This window comes from Cetorhinus maximus, chromosome 2, assembly GCF_964194155.1.
Source record: "Cetorhinus maximus chromosome 2, sCetMax3.hap1.1, whole genome shotgun sequence".
Classification (NCBI taxonomy): domain Eukaryota; kingdom Metazoa; phylum Chordata; class Chondrichthyes; order Lamniformes; family Cetorhinidae; genus Cetorhinus; species Cetorhinus maximus.
The window spans coordinates 2,213,765-2,229,248 of record NC_135880.1 but is presented as its reverse complement, the minus strand read 5'-3'; the positions used below and the strand labels follow the sequence as shown (position 1 = coordinate 2,229,248).

Below are 15,484 nucleotides of genomic sequence, written 5' to 3'. Positions count from 1 at the left end.
TGACGGGGATTTCAGTTTGAAAAGGACGTGGAGAGCGACAGGGATTTCAGTTAGAAAAGGGCGCAGAGAGTGACGGGGATTTCAGTTTGAAAAGGGCCCGGAGAGCGACAGGGATTTCAGTTTGAAAAGGACGAGGAGACTGACGGGGATTTCAGTTTGAAAAGTACGTGAAGAGTACGGGGATTTCAGTTTGAAAAGGACGTGGAGAGCGGTGGGGATTTCAGTTTGAAAAGGACGTGAAGAGTGACGGGGATTTCAGTTTGAAAAGGACGTGGAGAGCGACAGGGATTTCAGTTTGAAAAGGACGTGGAGAGTGACGGGGATTTCAGTTTGAAAAGGACGTGGAGAGTGACGGGGATTTCAGTTTGAAAAGGACGTGTAGAGTGACAGGGATTTCAGTTTGAAAAGGACGTGGAGAGTGACGGGGATTTCAGTTAGAAAAGGACGTGGGGAGCGGTGGGGATTTCAGTTTGAAAAGGACGTGGAGAGTGACAGGGATTTCAGTTTGAAAAGGACGTGGAGAGTGACGGGGATTTCAGTTAGAAAAGGACGTGGGGAGCGGTGGGGATTTCAGTTTGAAAAGGCCGTGGAGAGTGACAGGGATTTCAGTTTGAAAAGGACGTGGAGAGCGACAGGGATTTCAGTTTGAAAAGGACGTGGAGAGCGACGGGGATTTCAGTTTGAAAAGGGCCCGGAGACCGTCCATAGATTCAACACTCTCTGGCTAAAGAAGTTTCTCCTCATCTCTGTTCTAAAAGGTCTTCTCTTTACTCTGAGGATGTGTCCTCGGGTCGTAGTCTCTCCTACTAATGGCAACATCTTCCCCACGTCCACTCTATCCAGGCCTTTCAGTATTCTGTAAGTTTAAATCAGATCCCCCCCTCATCCTGCTAAACTCCATCGAGTATAGACCCAGGGTCCTCAAACGTTCCTCATATGTTAAGCCTTTCATTCCTGGGATCATTCTCGTGAACCTCCTCTGGACCCTCTCCAGGGCCAGCACGTCCTTCCTGAGCTACGGGGCCCAAAATTGCTCACAATATTCTAAATGTGGTCTGACCAGAGCCTTACAAAGCCTCAGCAGCACATCCCTGCTTTTATATTCTAGTCCTCTCGAAATAAATTCCAACATTGCATTTGCCTTCCTAACTACCGACTCAACCTGCAAGTTAACCTTAAGAGAATCCTGGACTAGGACTCCCAAATCCCTTTGCACTCCAGATTTCTGAATTCTCTCCCCATTTAATAAATAGTCTATGCCTCTATTCTTCCTACCAAAGTGCATGACCTCACACTTCCCCACGTTGTATTCCATCTGCCACTTCTTTGCCCATTCTCCTAACCTGTCCAAATCCTTCTGCAGCCTCCCCGCCTCCTCAATACTACCTGTCCCTCCACCTATTTTTGTATCATCTGCAAACTTAGCCAGGATGCCCTCAGTTCCTTCATCTAGATCATTAATGTATAAAGTGAAAAGTTGCGGTCCCAACACTGACCCCTGCGGAACTCCACTAGTCACCGGCCGCCATCCTGAGAAGGACCCCCTTATCCCCACTCTCTGCCTCCTGCCAGACAGCCAATCTTCTATCCATGCTAGTACCTTGCCTCTAACACCATGGGCTCTTATCTTACTGAGCAGCCTCCTGTGCAGCACCTTGTCAAAGGCCTTCTGGAAGTCCAAGTAGATAACATCCATTGGCTCTCCTTTGTCTAACCTACTCGTTACCTCCTCAAAGAATTCTAACAGATTTGTCAGGCATGACCTCCCCTTGATGAAACCATGCTGACTTTGCCTGATTTTACCATGCATTTCCAAGTATTCTGAAATCTCATCCTTAATAATGGACTCTAAAATCTTACCAAGACCGAGGTCAGGCTAATCGGCCTGTAATTTCCCGTCTTTTGCCTCACTCCCTTCTTAAACAGGGGAGTTACATTAGCGATTTTCCAGTCCTCTGGGACCCTCCCTGACTCCAGTGATTTCTGAAAGATCACCACTAACGCCTCCACTATCTCTTCAGCTATCTCCTTCAGAACTCTGGGGTGTAATCCATCTGGTCCAGGTGATTTATCCACCTTCAGACCTGGAGGACAATGATTAGGTCCTTATTATTGAAGGGTACATGACATTCAGGAAGAATAGGAAGCTGGGTAAAGGTGGAGGGGTAGCAGTGTTAATCAGAAGGCATTGGTTCAATAGCTGGAGATGACCTTGGTTCAGGAGATCAGGATGTAGAATCGGTTTGGGTGGAGATGAGGAATAGTAGGGGAAAAAAGTCGTTTTTGGGAGTGGTCTACAGGCCCCCGCAACAGTAGCCACAGTGTAAGACAAGGTATTCAAGAGAAAAAAACAGAAAATGCTGGAAAAACTCAGCAAGTCTAACAGCATCTATGGACAGGAAGGTAGAATTAACGTTTCGAGTCCATGTGACTCTTCTTCAGAGCTAAAGACAAGTAAAATGTAATGAAATATATATTTTTCAAGTGGGGTGGAGCAGGTGAAGCTGGATAGAAGGCCAGCGATAGGTGGAGGTAAAGGAGAGATTGATAAAGATGTCATAAACAAAAGGTCAAAGGGTGTTAATGATTGTGATACTGGCTAAAGGATGTGCTGATGGTGGCATTAAGGTCAGAAAGCAGAATGTGGTAATAGCAGGACAAGGGTAAACACTCTGGAAAGAACAACATGAACAAGTGACAGACCCCCTAGTGGGGGTGGGGTGGGGGGAGGGGGTGGTGGTGGGAAAAGAGATTGAAAATAGGATAAAAGGTGGGAATAAAACAATGAATAAAAATGAAAGTAAATAAAGATAAATAAAAATAAAGAGGTAAAAACTAAAAATAAAAAAATTAAAATGAATATTGCAAAAAGGGGATAAAAAAGGGGGGGTGGGGTTGGAGGAGAGAGTTTATGATCTGAAGTTGTTGAACTCAATATTCAGTCCGGAAGGCTGTAAAGTGCCTAGTCGGAAGATGAGGTGCTGTTCCTCCAGTTTGCGTTGAGCTTCAATGGAACATTGCAACAAGCCAAGGACAGACATGTGGACAAGTGAGCAGGGTGGAGTGTTGAAATGGCAAGCGACAGGAAGGTCTGGGTAATGCTTGCAGACAGACCGAAGGTGTTCCGCAAAGCGGTCACCCAGTCTGCATTTGGTCTCTCCAATGTAGAGGAAACTGCATTGGGAGCAGCGAATGCAGTAGACTAAATTGAGGGAAGTGCAAGTGAAATGCTGCTTCACTTGATAGGAGTGTTTGGGCCCTTGGACAGTGAGGAGAGGGGAAGTAAAGGGACAGGTGTTGCATCTTCTGCAGTTGCATGGGAAGGTGCCGTGGGAGAGGGTTGAGGTATAGAGGGTGATGGAGGTGTGGACCAGGGTGTCCGGGAGGGAATGGTCCCTACGGAATGCCGATGGGGCGGGGGAGGTGATGATGAAGGGAAGATGTGTTTGGTGGTGGCATCATGCTGGAGTTGGCGGAAATGACGGAGGATGATCCTTTGAATGCGGAGGCTGGTGGGGAGAAAAGTGAGGACAAGAGGAACCCTATCATGTTTCTGGGAGGGAGAGGAAGGTGTGAGGGCGGATGCGTTTGAGATGGGTCGGACACGGTTGAGGGCGCTGCCAACTACACTGGGTGGGAAACCTTGGTTAAGGAAGAAGGAAGACATGTCAGAAATGCCATTTTGGAAAGTGGCATCATCGGAACAGATGCGACGGAGGTGAAGGACCTGAGAGAATGGGATGGAGTCCTTACAGAAAGCGGGGTGTGAGGAGCTGTAGTCGAGGTAGCTGTGGGAGTCGGTGGGCTTGGAATGAATATTCATGGACAGTCTATCACCAGAAATTGAGTCAGAGAGGTCAAGGAAGGGAAGGGAATTGTCAGAGATGGACCATGTGAAGGTGATGGAGGGGTGGAAATTGGAAGCAAAATTGATAAATTTTTCCAGGTCCAGACAAGAGCATGAAGCAGCACTGAAACAGTCATCGATGTACCAGAGAAACAGCTGTGGGAGGGGGCCTGAGAAGGACTGGAACAAGGAATGTTCCACATACCACATAAAGAGACAGGCATAACTGGGGCCTGTACGGGTAACCATAGCTACACTTTTTACTTGGAGGAAGTGAGACGAGTTTAAGGAGAAATTGTTCAGTGAGAGAACAAGTTCAGCCAGACAGAGGAGAGTGGTGATGGATGGGGATTGTTCAGGCCTCTGTTCAAGGAAGTAGCAGATCATCCTGGTGGGGGATGGAGGTGTAGAGGGATTAGATGTCCATGGTGAAGAGGAGGCGGTTAGGGCCAGGGAACTGGAAATTGTTGATGTGATGCAGGGCATCAGAGGAATCGCAGATGTAGGTGGGGAGAGACTGGACAAGGGAGAGAGAATGGAGTCAGGATAAGAAAAACTGAGTTCCGTGGGGCAGGAACAGGCTGACATGATCGGTCTACCGGGACAGTCCTGTTTGTGGGTTTTGGGTAGGAGGTAGAAGCGGGCTGTCTGGGTTTGGGAGACTATGAGGTTAGAAGTTGTGGAGGGAAGATCTCTAAAGGAGATGAGGTCAGTGACAGTCCTGGAAACAATGGCTTGATGTTCAGTGGTGGGGGCATGGTCCAGGGGGAGGTAGGAGGAAGCGTCTGAGAGTTGACGCTCAGAGGTCGAGGTCAGTACGCCAGACAACAACAGCACCGTCCTTGTCAGCAGGTTTGATAACAACGTCAGGGTTGGATCTGAGAGAACGGAATGTGGCAAGTTCAGAGAGAGACAGGTTAGAATGGGTGAGAGGGGCCACTTTTAAGATCCCCGGAAGAAGTCCATCTGGACCTGGGGATTTGTCAGATTGGAGCCCTAACAATTTGTTAAATACCATTTCCATGGCGATTGTAACTTTCATGAGTTCCTCCCTCGCTTCCAGTTGCTGATTTACAGTTGTTTCTAATATGTTACTTGATTCATCTATAGTGAAGATTGTTGCAAAATACTTGTTCAATTCATCTGCCATCTCCTTATTTTTCCATTATTAATTCCCAAGATTCACTTTCTTTATAGGACCAATGCTCACTTTGTTAACTCCTTTATTATTTAAATATCTATAGAAACTCTTACTATCTGTCTATATATTACTAGCTAGCTTTCTCACACTAATTTTTCCCTACTTATTAATCTTTTTGCCATTCTTTGCTGTTCTTTATATTCTTTCCAATCTTCTGACCTGCTACCCATCTTTGTGCACTTATATGCTTTTTCTTTAAGTTTGATATTGTCTTTAACTTTTTTAGATGACCACAGGTGATGGATCCTTCCCTTGAATTTTTCTTTCTTGTTGGAATGTATCTATTCTGTGTATGTTGAATGTCTGCCACGTACTGCATCTCTACTGACCTATTCCTTAACCTTATTTGGCAGTTCACTTTAGCTAACTCTGCTTTCATGCCCTCATAATTGCCCTTACTTAAGTTTAAGATACTAGTCTTGGGCCCACTCTTCTCTCCCTCAAACTGAATGTAAAATTCAATCATATTATGATCGCTGCTACTGGTGGGGGGGCGGGAGGAGGGGGTGATGGATTGGGGGGCACCTTCACTATGAGGTTATCAATTAATCCTATCTCATTGCACAATACTAGGTCTAGTATAGCCTGCTGTCTGGTTGGCTGCAGAACGTGCTATTCTACGAAACTATCCTCAAAACATTTTATGAATTCTTCATCTAGGCTACCTTTGCTATATGATTTTTCTAGTCTATATGTAGGTTTAAATCCCCCATGACTATTGCCATGTCTTCATTTATGCTCCGTCCTAACATGTAGTTATAACGAGGGGGCCTGTACACCACTCCCACAAGTGACTTCTTGTCTTTATGATCTCTCATCTCAACCTAAACTGCTTCTACATCCTGGTTTTCTGAACTTAGGTTATCCCTCTCTCATGTGCTAATACCATCCTTAATATAGTATCCTGGGCTTTATTAATAGGGGCATAGAGTACAAGAGCAAGGAGGTTATATACAAAGCACTGGTTTGACTCAACTGCTTTAGGAAGGATGTGAAGCCATTAGAGACAGTGCAGAAAAAATTCACGAGGATGGTCCAGAGACGAAGAACTTCAGTTACATAGATAGATTGGAGAAATTGGGACTGTTCTCCTTGGAGAAGAGAAGGTTGAGAGGAGATTTGATAGAGGTGTTCAAAATCATGAGGGGTCTGGACAGAGTAGATAGGGAGAAACTGTTCCCAATGGTGGAAAGATCAAGAACCAGAGGACACAGGTGCTATGTTTGGCAAAAAAAGCAATGGCCGGCATAAAGAAAAACTTATTTCACACAGTGAGTGGTTGGGATCTGGAATGCACGGCCTGAGAGTGCAGTGGAGGCAGGTTCAGTGGAGACTTTCAAGAGGAAACTTGTGGTAATAATGGTTTTACGTGATGTGTAATATACCTTTAAGAAGAATGTTATGAAGGAAGGGTAGATGATCTTAGTATCCAATGGGAGTGTAGCAGGGGCTACCTCAGTAGTTAACTGTGTAGAGATAGAGTTTGAAGTGTAAGCACATTTTAAGTTGCTGCTGAGTACTTTTGTAAATAAACCAAGAGTTTCCACCTATGAAGTCTCTGCTGATCCATCCTATCAATAGTACCACTCGGCCACCACTCACAACAAGTGTGCTATGAGGATCCACAGGAGAACTGAATTCTTATCTGAAGAGAAAACAATTGCAGCCCTACATGGAAAGGCAGGGGTGTGGGACTAAGCGAGCGGCTCTTACAGAGAGCCAGCATGGACACAATGGGCTAAATGGCCTCCTTCTGCACTGTAACCATTCTGTGATGGTCAGGATTTAACAGAAACGGCTCTGCAGTTTCAGAGGGGACTATTTTCTATCAGTCCCGCCAAGTTTTCAATTTAAACGTTACTGCAGTAAATGCAGTGAAACATTACCACTCCTTCTGCTGATGAATTCACTGTCCCTGTGCAACACTGAGACATGGGGTGCTACTGAATCAGTTGTGAATGAGGGAACCTACATTCAGTGTCGAGCTCGTGCTCTGCATCTACATGTATACTTACATCTCTAGGTTTCCTTCTTCCACCTTCTGATCCTCCTTGCCCTCAGTCACCGGACTGCTGCTTTCCAGTGCCCGTCCGGCAGGTTGGCTAGAACCTGGAGCACTGAAACAACAGAAAACTCAGAATTACTGCTGGACACTTCCACCCCCACAGTCCCAACATTATTGTGTCTAGCTGCTCTCAAATGTGGATTTAACATCTCACAAGTGATTAACACACAACAAATAATAGAGATATTGTGACACTGAGGTAGAACTGATAGTGAGTTCCAGGCTGGGATCTAATTGTGGCTTTCCAGTGGGTCGAGTGGACTGAAGGCAAAATACTGACCTGTTTAGGAAATTGGCTGAGGGAACAAGGCAGAGAGTAGGGATAATGGTCAGGCACTCTTAATCGGCAGGATTAAAGGCTCAAATATTCAGTAATTCATGACCAAGATGATTGAAAACAAAGCCAGATAATTGCTGGTGACACAGAGATAGTTAGCATTGTAAACAGCATAGGTGGAAACATAAAATTACAGAGATATTGATAGATTAAGTGAATGAGCAAAACTGTGACAAATGGATTTCAAAGTTGGCAAATGTGAGGTCAGCCACTTTGGACCTAAAAAGGATAAAACTGGACACTTTCTAAATGGTGAAAGGTCAGGAACAGTGAAGATCCAATGAGACTTGTCGGGCCAGGGTCACAAATCATTAAAATGTCAGGAAAGGTACAGAAAATAATCAGAGATACGAATGGAAATCTGATCTTTATCTCCAGGGGGCGAGAATACAAGGGGAGAGAAGACATGCCTCAGCTGTACAAAGCCCTGTTAGACCCACACCTGGAGTTACTGGGAGCAGCTCTGGGCCCCACACTTTAGGAAGGAGATATTGATCTTTGGGACAGTGCAGCGTAGATTTACCAGAATGGTGGGACTCCAAGGGCTACATTACTAGGAGAGATTACACAAACTCAGGCTGTATTCTCCGGAATTTAGACTGAGGGGTAATATTATTGAAGCTTTCAAAATATCAAGGGGAACTGATAGGGTCGAAGGGGAGAAACTATTCCCACTGTTTGGGGAGTCTGGAACTAGGGGGCAGAGTTTAAAAATGAGAGCCAGAGTTTTCAGGAGTGAAATTAGGAAACACTTCCACACACAAAGGGTGGGAGAAGTTTGGAACTCTTCCACAAACGGCAGTTGATGGTGGATCAATTGTTGATTTTAACTCTCAGATTGACAGGTTTTTGTTATCCAAAGGCATAAGGACTTAGGTCACAGATCAGTCACTGGATGGTGGACTAGGCTCAAGTGGCTAAATGGTCTCTCCCTGTTCTGAGGTTTCTATGAGTGACCCACCTCCAATTCCCCGCAATTCAGGTCCTGAGCCCACACAATGGGTAGCAAGACCACAGCGGCAATCTACTTGGCGGCAGCCTCAGCAATGCCACTGAGAGAAGTGACCACTGCAGGGACCGTGTGGAGAACGAAAGGGAGCATCCATTTTGAGGTGCCCTCATAAGGGTGTTGAAAGAATTATTTCTGTGCTGGGACCAAACAGGCAGGCCCCAGTGATTGGATTTGGAACAGAGGCCCCAGTGATTGGATTTGTAACAGGGGCCCCAGTGATTGGATTTGTAACAGGGGCCCCAGTGATTGGATTTGTAACAGGGGCCCCAGTGATTGGATTTGTAACAGGGGCCACAGTGATTGGATTTGTAACAGGGGCCACAGTGATTGGATTTGTAACAGGGGCCGCAGTGATTGGATTTGTAACAGGGGCCGCAGTGATTGGATTTGTAACAGGGGCCCCAGTGATTGGATTTGTAACAGAGGCCACAGTGATTGGATTTGTAACAAGAGCCCCAGTGATTGGATTTGTAACAGGGGCTCCAGTGATTGGATTTGTAACAGGGGCCACAGTGATTGGATTTGTAACAGGGGCCGCAGTGATTGGATTTGTAACAGGGGCCCCAGTGATTGGATTTGTAACAGGGGCCGCAGTGATTGGATTTGTAACAGGGGCCCAGTGATTGGATTTGTAACAGGGGCTGCAGTGATTGGATTTGTAACAGGGGCCCCAGTGATTGGATTTGTAGCAGGGGCCCCAGTGATTGGATTTGTAACAAGGGCCCCAGTGATTGGATTTGTAACAGAGGCCACAGTGATTGGATTTGTAACAGGGGCCCCAGTGATTGGATTTGTAACAGGGGCCCCAGTGATTGGATTTGTAACAGGGGCCCCAGTGATTGGATTTGTAACAGGGGCCCCAGTGATTAGATTTGTAACAGGGGCCACAGTGATTGGATTTGTAACAGGGGCCCCAGTGATAGGATTTGTAACAGGGGCCCCAGTGATTGGATTTGTAACAAGGGCCCCAGTGATTGGATTTGTAACAGGGGCCCCAGTGATTGGATTTGTAACAAGGGCCCCAGTGATTGGATTTGTAACAGGGGCCCCAGTGATTGGATTTGTAACAGAGGCCCCAGTGATTGGATTTGTAACAGGGGCCCCAGTGATTGGATTTGTAACAAGGGCCCCAGTGATTGGATTTGTAACAGGGGCCCCAGTGATTGGATTTGTAACAAGGGCCCCAGTGATTGGATTTGTAACAGGGGCCCCAGTGATTGGATTTGTAACAGAGGCCCCAGTGATTGGATTTGTAACAGGGGCCCCAGTGATAGGATTTGTAACAGAGGCCCCAGTGATAGGATTTGTAACAGAGGCCCCCTCCTTGGGCCGTGGAAGCGCCTGAATGCAATGGTTACACAGTTTCCGCAGGGTGCCACTGGGAGGCTAGCTCCATGTAGGTAGTTAACCTCTCTGCAGTGAGACGGGTGGGGTGCACCATGTCACTGGCAAAATGCCAGAGGCTGGGAAAATGGCCATCAATTGGCCCTTTAGTTAATTAAATTGGCTGCCTCCCCAGCCCATCCCATCCCAGCCGCAATTTCAGCTTCATTGAGGAGGGACGATATACTCGAAGGATCATCAAATAATGCCACGTGGGCTAAGGAATTATAAAGGGAAGTCACACTACTGGGAATGTACTATAGACCCCCAAACAGTCAGAGGGACAAAGCAGAGTAAGTATGGAGGCAAATCTCTGAGGAGTGGCACTAATAGGGAGGGATTTAAACTTTTAAAAATATTCATTCACGGGATGTGGGAATGCCGGCTATTTATTGCCCACGCCTAATTTCCCTTGTGAACTGAGTGGCTTGCTCGGCCATTTCAGGGGGCATTTACAAGTCAACCACATTGCTGTGCGTCTGGAGTCACATGTAGGCCAGACCAGGTAAGGAATTTCCTTCCCTAATGGACATTAATGAACCAGATGGGTTTTTACAACAATCAACAATAGCTTCATGGTCATCATTAGACTTTTAATTCCCGGGGCAGGATTTTCCAGTTGGCGAGCGGGGGTGGGGCATGCTCGCCAATGTGTAAAATGACACGGGATGAGGTCGGGTGAAGCTTCCGACGTTACCCCATGTCATTTCCATTTTCAGGTTGGCGGGGACGCAGCTGAATCAGCTGTGCGCCTGGTAACCTGTCAACAGCCTATTGAGGCCATTGAAAAACGAATGAAGGTCGTTAATGGGCGACCTTCTGAAGCCTGGCGGGCTACAGAAAAAGCATGAAGCCTCATCCAGGGGTAGGATGAGGTTTCATGGGGGTATTTAAATTTTTAAGAAAGGTTTCAATAAAACTTATGGACATGTCCCAACCCATGTGACAGTGTCACATGAGGGGACATGGCAGTGAAAATTTTTAAACGTGTTTATTTAAAGTTTTAAATCGAAGCCAATCCCCTTGAGGCAGCACTTAGCCGATGGGGGGATCTGTGCGCTCTTTCACACGCATACGCAAAAGAGCGCACTCCCGGCTGAGGGAATACCCCCCGCCCGCACAGGGAGCGAGCACATAGCGCTTCCTGGCGGACATCACGCTGAGAGGGCCTTAATTGACCCTTAAAATGGTGGCGCACCCACTCTTCCCCCCCGAATGGGGCAAAAATTTTTCCCCAGATCTTTTTTATATTGAATTCAAATTTCACCATCTGCCATGGTGGGATTCAAACCCAGACCCCTAGAGAATTACCCTGAGTATCTGGAGTACTAGTCCAGTGACAATGTCACTACGCCACTGCCTCCCAAGAATAACTGGATAGAATTAGTATGAAAGGAATGGAGGGAGAAAAATTCTTGAAATGCATTCAGGAGAATGTTTTTAGCCAGTATGTAGCTAGCCCAACAACAGAGGGTGCTGTTCTGGATTTAGTTTTAGAGAATGAATCTGGGCAAGTGGAACAGTTACAAGTGGGAGACCACTTCAGCAGAAGGTGATCATAGTTCAAATAGACTACAGTAACCATGGAAAAGTACAAAGTAAAAGTTCAAAACTGGGGGAAGGCCAATTTTATTCAACTGACCGAGGCAGGGGAGCTAAGATGGTTGGGGACCAGACTCTGCTGCATAGCATTAACACAATCAACACATAGACACACAAATATGTAGACTGGTACAGGGCACACACAGATTACCCCATCCACACCTAAACCTTCATCAACCTCTCTTGATTCTCTCTGCAACAGCCCCCAAAGATGCTAAACCTCTCAAGATCTCCTTGCTCAGTATGTTTACCCCATTCAATATTTCAAACTCCTCCTTGTTAACTAAGAAGATAAGAAATGGGAGTAGGAGTAGGCCATTCAGCCCTTCAAGCTTGTTCTGCCATTTAATGAGATCATAGAATCAGAATCACAGAATCACACAGTGCAGAAGAGGCCCTTTGGCCCATCAAGTCTGCACCGACACGTGAGAAACACCTGACCTACCTACCTAATCTCACTTACCAGAGAATAAAGGCCCAGTTTATTTAATCTTTCCTCATAGGACAATCCCTCCATCCTAGGAATTAGTCTGGTGAACCTCTGCTGCACTCCCTCTATGGCAAGTATATCTTTCCTTTGTTAAAGAGACCAAAACTGCACACAAGGCTCCAGGTGTGGTCTCACCAAGACTCTATATAATTGCAGTAAGACATCTTTACTCCTGCACTCAAATCCTTAATAAAGGACAACATACCATTTGCCTTCCTAATTGCCTGCTGTACCTGCATGTTGGTTTTCAGTGACTCATGGACAAGGTCATGCCAGGTCCCTTTGAAGTTCAACACTTCCCAGTCACTCACCATTTAAGAAATAGCCCGTATTTCTGTTTTTCCTAAGTGGATAACCTCACATTTCTCCACATTGTGTTCCATCTGCCAAATATTTGCCCCACTCACTTAGCCTCTCCAAATCTCCCTGAACTGTATTTGCATCCTCCTCACAACTCATACCTCCACCTAGCTTTGTGTCATCTTCAAACTTGGAAATATTACATTTAATCCCCACAACCAAATCAATGATATAGATTGTGATCCTTGCCACTAGGCACAGCCTGCCAATCTGAAAATGACCCATTTATCCCTACTCTGTTTTCTGTCCATTAACCAATCCTCAAACAATGCCAGTTTACTTTTTTTATACTCATTGGATGTGAGCGTCACTGGCTAGGCCAGCATTAATTGCCCATCCCTAATTGCCATTGTTCAAAGGGCATTTTTAAGAGAGTCAACCACATTGCTGTAGGTCTGGAGTCACATGTGGGCCAGACCAGGTAAAGACAGCAGATTTCCTTCCCTAAAGGACATTAGTGAATCAGATGGGTTTTCACCTAATATTACAACAATCAGCAATGGTTTCATCAATATTACAACAATCAGCAATGGTTTCAAGTGAAGCAGCATTTCACTTGCATTTCCCCTAACTTAGTCTACTGCATTCGTTGCTCCCAATGCGGTCTCCTCTACATTGGAGAGACCAAACGTAAACTGGGCGACCGCTTTGCAGAACACCTGCGGTCTGTCCGCAAGAAAGACCCAAGCCTCCCTGTCGCTTGCCATTTTAACACTCCACCCTGCTCTCTTGCCCACATGTCTGTCCTTGGCTTGCTGCATTGTTCCAGTGAAGCCCAACGCAAACTGGAGGAACAGCACCTCATCTTCCGACTAGGCACTTTACAGCCTTCCGGGCTGAATATTGAATTCAACAACTTTAGATCTTGAATTCCCTCCTCCATCCCCACCCTCTTTCCGTTTCTTCCCCCTCCCTTTTGTTTTTTCCAATAATTTATATAGATTTTTCTTTTCCCACCTATTTCCATTATTTTAAAATCTGTAATGCCCTGTCAGTCTTTCCACCCCACCCCCACTAGAGCTGTACCTTGAGTGTCCTGCCATCCATTCTTAATTAGCACATTCTCTTAGATAATATCACCACCTTTAACACCTCTTTGCTCCTTTTGTCTGTGACATCTTTTGATTATCTGCTCCTATCACTGCTTGCTTGTCCCTACAACCACCCCCCCCCAAACCTAACTTCTCTCCCCCCTCCCACCCCCACCCCCCCACCTTAAACCAGCTTATATTTCACCCCTCTCCTAATTTTGCTCAGTTCTGTTGAAGGGTCATGAGGACTCGAAACGTCAACTCTTTTCTTCTCCGCCGATGCTGCCAGACCTGCTGAGTTTTTCCAGGTAATTCTGTTTTTGTTTTGGACCAGCCATATGTATACTGTGGCTACAAGAGCAGGTCAGCGGCAAGTAACTCACCTCCTGACTTACCAAAGCCTGTCCAGCATCTACAATGCACAAGTCAGGAGTGTGATGGAATACTCCCCACTTGCCTGGATGAGTGCAGCTCCCACAACACTCAAAAAGCTTGACACCATTCAGGACAAAGCAGCCCACTTGATTGGCACCACATCCACAAACATTCACTCCCTCCACCACCGACGCACAGTAGCAGCAGTGTGTACCATCTACAAGATGCACTGCAGGAATTCACCAAGGCTCCTTATACAGCACTTTCCAAACCCACGACCACTACCATCTAGAAGGACAAGGGCAGCAGATAGATGGGAACACCACCACCTGGAAGTTTCCCTCCAAGTCACTCACCATCCTGACTTGGAAATATATCGCCGTTCCTTCACTGTCGCTGGGTCAAAATCCTGGAACTCCGTCCCTAACAGCACTGTGGGTGTACCTACACCACATGGACTGCAGTGGTTCAAGAAGGCAACTCACCACCACCTTCTCAAGGGCCATTATGGATAAGCAATAAATACTAGACCAGCCAGCGGGGCCCTAATCCCATGAAGGAATAACAAAAACCTTTTAACGTAGTTTCCCAGTCCAGTGTAGCCAATTTGCCCCTCATATTTTCACAGGTTCCTTTGTTTAGATTTAAGACCCTAGTTTCTGAGTTAACTACATCGCTTTCAAGCTTAATGTAAAATTCCATCAAGGCTGCTTTACAATAAGATTATTAACTAGCCCTTTTTCATTGCACAATTCTAGATCTAAAATAGCCCGTTCCCTAGTTGATTCCTCAACATGCTGATCTTATAAACCATCTCACATACATTCCAAGAATTTATCCTCCACATTAGTACCAATTAGGTTTACCCAGTCTATATGTAGATTGAAATCCCCCATGATTACTGTATTACCCTTGTTCCACACACCTCTAACTTCTTGATTTATACTGTGATTTATATTATCACTGCTGTTTGGTGGCCTATAAACCACTCCCACCAATATTTTCTGCCCCTTGCTCTTTCTTTCCTCCACCCAAACTGATTCTACGTCTTGATCTGTAAAACTAAGGTAATCTCTCAGTGCAGTGTTAATACCCTCTTTAACTTACAGAGCTACCCCAACACCTTTTCCCAGCTTCCTGTCCTTCCTGAATGTCAGTACCCTTGGATATTCAGGCCCCAGTTTTGGTTTCCTTGTAGCTATGTCTCTATAATGACTATCAGGTTATACATATGAATTTTCTAATTGAGCTGAAAATTCATCTGTTTTATTGTAAATGCTGCAGGCATTCAGATAGAGAGCCCTTGATTCAGTTTTTATTTACTGTAAATCTTGGCCCTATCAGCTGGTACACTAAGTTTACAATCATTGTCCCTTCCTGTCAAACTCTGATGATCATTACCTTTCTTGCTAGCTTGATCTATTGCCTTGTCATTTCCCTTTAATTGCTCAATCTTCCCCTACATCATCCCTTCCCCCATCTATTTAGTTTAAAGCCTTCTCTACTTTCCTCTATGACTCACTAGAACACTGGTCTCAATGTGGTTCAGGTGAAGTCTGTCCGAGCAATATAGCCCCCACTTTCCTTAGCACCAGTGCCCCAAGATCCAGAACCCACTTCTCCCACCTCAGTCTTTGAGCCATGCATTTATCTCTCTAATCTGATTGACCCTACGCCAATTTGCACGTGCTCACGTAATCCATTACCTTTAAGGTTTTGCTTTTAATTTAGTGTCTAGTTCTTCATACTCTCTAAGCAGAACCTCTTTCCTAGTTCTACCT

The 15,484-nt window shown here is 45.7% G+C and overlaps 1 protein-coding gene across 1 annotated transcript in view; it reads right to left on the bottom strand.

Moving 5' to 3' along the window:
* Positions 1 to 15,484, bottom strand: part of spef2 (sperm flagellar 2) — a 314,152-nt gene that overhangs the window by 104,201 nt on the left and 194,467 nt on the right. The window contains exon 26 of the mRNA XM_078557229.1: positions 7,064 to 7,165. Within this exon, the coding sequence (XP_078413355.1) occupies positions 7,064 to 7,165 (102 nt within the window). The remainder of the gene's footprint in view (positions 1 to 7,063; positions 7,166 to 15,484) is intronic.